Source organism: Pleurodeles waltl, chromosome 6, assembly GCF_031143425.1.
Source record: "Pleurodeles waltl isolate 20211129_DDA chromosome 6, aPleWal1.hap1.20221129, whole genome shotgun sequence".
Lineage (NCBI taxonomy): Eukaryota > Metazoa > Chordata > Amphibia > Caudata > Salamandridae > Pleurodeles > Pleurodeles waltl.
Window position 1 is genome coordinate 1,390,181,545 of NC_090445.1, and position 6,000 is coordinate 1,390,187,544.

At 46.4% G+C, this 6,000-nt stretch overlaps 1 protein-coding gene and 1 long non-coding RNA gene across 4 annotated transcripts in view; one reads left to right on the forward strand and one right to left on the reverse strand.

Moving 5' to 3' along the window:
* Positions 1-1,274, reverse strand: part of SZRD1 (SUZ RNA binding domain containing 1) — a 52,349-nt gene extending 51,075 nt beyond the window's left edge. For 2 of the 3 annotated variants that reach the window (XR_011205033.1, XM_069240720.1), the window contains exon 1: positions 1,182-1,274. Coding sequence is in view for 2 of the 3 variants with exons in the window: in XM_069240720.1 (XP_069096821.1) it covers positions 1,182-1,232 (51 nt within the window). In the remaining variant the exon portion in view is untranslated. The remainder of the gene's footprint in view (positions 1-1,181) is intronic. The other variant, XM_069240721.1, reaches the window with a different exon arrangement.
* Positions 1,275-1,763: 489 nt separating this feature from the next.
* LOC138300874 (uncharacterized) lies at positions 1,764-5,708 on the forward strand. The gene is made up of 2 exons (XR_011205034.1): positions 1,764-2,315; positions 5,396-5,708. It is a non-coding gene; the product is annotated as an uncharacterized lncRNA (long non-coding RNA).
* The last annotated feature ends 292 nt before the right edge of the window (positions 5,709-6,000 follow it).

The following is a 6,000-nucleotide window of genomic DNA, read 5'->3' on the forward strand; positions in this document are numbered from 1 at the left end:
CGCAGACTTATTCAGTCCAGTGTACAAGGAAAGATCAAATATGGCTCTACAATGTTAGGTGTGACACCAGATAAGCCCTGCCATCTTGTAAATTAATTATTGTACAAAAAGGGAAATCAAACTTACAACCTTTGACACACTTCACGTAATATGCATTAACGCACGATCCCCCTAGCTTGATTTTCCTCTAATACTGGCAAAACCTGAAAATATAATAGATACGTAGCACCTGTTTACTGTGACATTTTCTGATGTAGTCATGTGTGTATCATTATTTGCACTAGACAGCTGACGTCACGGCACTTTGCTCAGCACTGCAACCTAACTAGCTTCTGGACATCAAAGTGCCTGGCAGCACTTCACAACAAATGACTAATAATAAAACTGCAGATATAAGAAGAAACAGTCAAAAATATAAGTCACGGCTACGAACAACCCCAATGAGAAACACATTCCTAACTATCATGGAATACTCCAACTTTAACAGACGACCCCACCACCTTATCCGGAGAGACTCCAGTCAGTCAGCTTAAGTCTGCACTTTTGTTTTGCATAACAAGTCCAATAACCAGGAAGCCCACAAATTATGACAAGTGGTGGAAACAATTAAAAGGTAGTTAAAGAGCAAAAACAAGAATAGCGTTAATTGCCCTCAAAGGTGTTTAAACATACTAGTCATAATGAGAGAATAACGTTGCAAACTTGTTTAAAGCTGGAAGCCTAGCAAACAGAATATTCGACATTTTAAACTTTATTGAACTGATCAGCCCATCTCAAGGACACATGAAGTAAACTGAGCCACTCATTGGTGGACATACCTTACAGGCCCGCCCGCTCCTCCCCGTACGCCTTCCAAAAAAAAAAAAAATCAGTACCCGTCAGGCCAAGTACCAAGCCCAGAGCACCTTACCGCAAGGGTCAATACTGTCTCGGTCACGCACCTTCGCCATATATAACCCCAAACCACTTACTTAAGAACCCAACTCACGGTTACCAACTTTACCAGACTCACCACAGTTTATCAGCAAGCCACTCCGTCACACACACCTCTACAAGACAGTCAGAGAGCCAGGCGCCGAGCTATTGACAGGCATTGTCCCACCCGCTTAAGCGCCCCAGTTAAGGGACAAAGCGTTTTTCATCCAAGCTAACCTTTCCCTTTGCCACCAGTCTCGCCTTACCCCGCTGTCAGCCGCTTCTTCCCAGCTCTCCGCGACCTCCTCATCTTCCATCTTCCTTTCCCGCAACCATAGAGAGAGGAGCGCCTGCGCAATAGAAACAATCAGAGACTGCGCCTGCGCACAATGTAGAAAAGACAACTGAGCCTGCGCATTAACGAGTGTCGAAAGTGATACCAAGAGCACGCGCCTCCTAGAACCACAGAGACGCATCAATTCGCATAGAATGTCAGATAGCTAGCATAACATCAGACCCGAAACCATACAGCTTTCGAAATAAAAGTAAAAGAAGGACCTTACACCGGCTGACTGTTTCAGCTCAGTGAACGCTGAGGAGCTACGAAGGCGGCCATATTGGAACAAGAGTATGTCATTTTTAAGTTTGCCACAATGTATTGTGAAAAAACTATGGCCTTTATTATTGCTTCTGCCTTGTCGTTTATTAGCATTGCAGTCAGATAAGCTAACAATAAGAAAGAGAAAAAATACACTTCCCAGCCCTTCCTGGTGCTGTGGCTAGAAATTTAAGCAGACTAGTGCCTCATTAGTCATGGTATAAATTGTTATTCTATGTCAGGACCGGAGGCGAGGATTATGCTTCTCTTTCTATGCTTTATTTTAAACAGCAGCCAATAGAAGATATTGTCAAAGAAATACATATCCCATAATTCATAGTATGCACACCATAACCATAGAGAACAGAGTATAAAACCCGAAGAGGCTATGAAACTTCCTCTTTCTTTGCGAAAGTTCAGTCAGTAAGAGTCAATAATTGTAACAACATCGAATCGAACAAAACACGATACAAACATCCAGGAAAAACAGGAGCTCCTTTCATCAAGGATTTGGCCAAATTTGCTGCGACATTCAACACCATGGATAAAGCGCAACTGTCGCTCAAAAAAGTCTTCAGGGAGACTCTTTTTCGGAGGGCCGGGCGTCTGCGGGGTCGCTCGTCTGGCCGCTCCTATTACCAAGGCACCCGACGAGAGGCCCTCTCCAGGGGCCGTGGCTACTACAGAGAACAACAGGCAAGCTCCACCTTCTATCCCACGCGTCCCCGTGGAGGCAGGGGTCGCTACCGCAAGAACTCTTTCAGAGCTCATTAAGGAGACTCTCAGGATCACACCACTTCAGGTGAGACTAATCCACCCTTCCGAGGTAGTTCTTGGGGGCAGGGTTCAATCTTGTTTGACAGAATGACAAAAGTTATCCAGAGACCCCTGGCTCTTACAAACCGTTCAAGGGTTCAGATTGGAATTTTACCAGACCCATTTTCAGCAAAGCCCCCCTCCTCTTCCCCATTTTTCCCGTCACAATATCGAGATCATAGACTTCGAGGTGCAGGCGCTCCTCAAGAAAGGTGCTATTTGCCGAACTGTTTCCCATCCCAGGGGTTTCCTAAGCCCCATTTTTCTTGTAGACAAGAAAGGGGGAGGATCGTGTTTGGTCCTAAACCTCAAGGAATTCAACGCATGGCTAGTTTACAGACATTTCAAGATGGAAGGAATCCATCTTCTCAGGGATATACTGCAGGAAGCGGATTGGTTGGTGCGTCTAGACTTAAAGGACGCTTATCTAAGTATTCCTATTTTCCCACCTCATCGGCGTTTCCTTCAGTTTCTTTGGCAAGACCAGTGCTTCGAGTTTCAGGTACTTCCCTTTGGGCTTTCCTCCGCGCCTTGGTGCTTCACCAAGGTAATGAGGCCTGTGGTGGAATCCCTTCGGGCAAGGGGTGTGCGTCTGATAGTCTACCTCGACGACCTGATCATTATGGCTCAGGACCCTCTTCTCCTGCAGGTCCACTTGTCTTGAACGATCCAGCTTCTCCAGGATCTGGGTTTCATAATCAACCAACCCAAGTCTTGTCTCCGTCCGTCCCAACAGATAGAGTTTCTGGGCTTCAGGATAGACTCGGTGACAGCTCAGTTGATCCTCCCTCCTCTGAAGGTGCGCAATATCAAGAAGGAGTTGCGCCTACTTCTATCCAGACAGAAGGTGTCATTGAGGAACTTAGCCATGATGGTGGGCCTTTTATCCTCCTCGATCCAGGCTATTTTCCCGGGTCCCCTACATTACAGAGCCCTCCAACGGCTCAAGATTTCTCACCTACAGAAGGGCTTGTCTTATACGGACTTAGTTCCTCTGAATCCAGAGGCCCGCTCGGAGATAACCTGGTGGTTAGAGCACATGGAGGCCTGGAATGGGCGAGCGATTTTCCGCACTGCCCCAGATGTCATTCTGGAATCGGATGCCAGCAGATGGGTCTGGGGAGCCCGGTGCGGGGATGTGACCAAGGGGGGCCGTTGGTCGGAGGAGGAACTCCACCTCCACATCAACTGCCTGGAGATTTTAGCCGGATCCTTTGCAATCCGGAGTGTCTCTCCTCTGAAGGCGGATTGCTGCATTCTCTTGAGGATGGACAACATCTCCGCGGTCAGGTATGTGAACAAGCTGGGAGGCACGAGATCCCAGACCTTAACTTGCATTGCCAAGGATTTCTGGCAATTTGCCTCCAACATCGCATCTCAGTGATTGCGGAGTACCTCCCGGGGACTCGCAACACAATGGCCGATTGGAATTCCAGATTCCTCCGGGATTCCAGCGACTGGATGCTTCTCCCGAAGGTGTTTGCCTCTCTCAACCACAAATGGGGCCCTTTCTCGATAGATCTCTTTGCCTCGAGATTGAATCGACAGCTGCCTCTATTCTTCAGCTGGAGACCAGACCCGGAGGCGGTAGCCACCGATGCCTTTCTCCAAGACTGGTCTCCCCATCGAGCTTATGCCTTTCCTCCGTTCAGCATGATTCCTCGTCCGACGTCTGAGGACGGAGATTGTGTTGACAACCCCTCTTTGGAGGGCTCAAGCCTGGTTTCCCTTAGCACTAGACCTTCTGTGCGATTTCCCTCTCCTAATCCCTCCTCTTCACAACCTTCTCCGGGACCCTCTGGGGTCCCCGCACCCCTTGATAGTTCAGGGCAAGCTTTGCCTGGTAGCCTGGAGAATCTCAGGCGTCATTGGTTCCTGCAAGGCTTTTCAGAACAAGCTTCTAAATTCATCCTCCAGGCCTGGTCCCCCAATACTCTCAAGCGGTATGCCTCTGCTTGGAAGCGATGGAGTCATTGGTGTAAGGAACGGGGTGCCGATCCCTTTAACGCTGATGTCAGTTTAGTGGTCAATTTTCTGGCTTCACTGGCGGCTTCAGGTCTGGCTTTCAGATCGATCAATAATTACAGATCTGCCATTTCCGCAGGTCACTCACCAGTTCTAGGCAAACCTATGGGAGAACACAATATTGTCTGCAAATTAATGAGGGGTATTCGTCTGTCGAATCCCCCGCGTCCCAAGTATTCCTCCCTGTGGGACGTCAACGTAGTGCTTACGTTCATTTCGTCTTGGCCAGATAACAGATACCTTTTCTCGTAAGCAATCTCGGCCAAATTGACCTTATTGCTATGCCTCATTTCATGCAAGAGAGCATCGGATGTGCGCTCCCTTGATCTGCAGGGCAGGATTTTTCCCCTTCGGGAGTCTCTTTCTCGATTTCCAAACGTACTAAAACGGGTACCAATTCAGTGTCGTACCCTGCTTTCCCTCATAACCCCAAATTATGCGTGGTACAATGTTTGAATGCCTATGAAGCGGCTACAGAATAATTTCGTACAGACCCTAGAGGTCAATTGTTGATTGCGCTACAGAAGCCTTTTAAGCCAGTATCGTCAGCTACTCTAGCCACATGGATCAGATGGCTTCTTTCTGAAGCAGGGATTAATATCTCCATGTTTGGAGCTCATTCAGTCCGTGGAGCTATGGCTTCAAAGTCCTTTAGTCTAGGCATGAGGTTGGAGGATATTATGAAGGCGGCAGACTGGTCGTCGGAATCTACTTTTAAGACCTTCTATCATAAACCCATTGTAGACATTGCATCGATCGTGGTGGATCAGCTTTGAACTAGCATAATCTGAGCCTGCGGTCCTGACATAGAATACAAATTTTTCAAGCTTACGCGTTAAAAATTTTCAATTCTATTAAGGACACGGAGGCGAGGATTATCCCTCCCGAGTGGACAATAAGACCTCTGCTTACGAGTTAAGTATTCTCTTTTCAGTTGATATCTCATTGTTTGCCCACCCTGTGATGTTATCAGTGCATGTATTTTGTGGACGATGGTTCTATGGCATATACTATTATTAGTTTTGTTTCTTTTCTTCACAGGTGTGGATCAGAGTTGAAATTATTCGTTCCAGGGACGTATCGATCTGGATGGTTGCATCTGTTCTTATCCGGAACTCCTGTTTTTCCTGGATGTTTGGATCGTGTTTTGTTCGATTCGATGTTGTTACAATTATTGACTCTTACTGACTGAACTTTCGCAAAGAAAGAGGAAGTTTCCTAGCCTCTTTGGGTTTTATACTCTGTTCTCTATGGTTATGGTGTGCATACTATGAATTATGGGATATGTATTTCTTTGACAATATCTTTTTCTATTGGCTGCTGTTTAAAATAAAGCATAGAAAGAGAAGCATAATCCTCGCCTCAGTGTCCTTAATAGAATTGAAAATTCTTAACGCGTAAGCTTTAATTTTTTATATTCTAATTGCATTTATATAGCACTTACATAGCTGCTAAGTTTCCCAGGTCCATGCGTGTTGTGCTGCTCCAGACCATGTTTTTCCTTTGAATTGTGGGACTTGAAGTCATTTGTCAAAAAAGGATAAACATGACTACAAGTCCTAGACTTCCAATAAAAATCCTGAACTAGAGCAGCATTTAAAGCATGGACCTAGGAAATTCGGCAGTGATGTGCTTACAACCCTGAC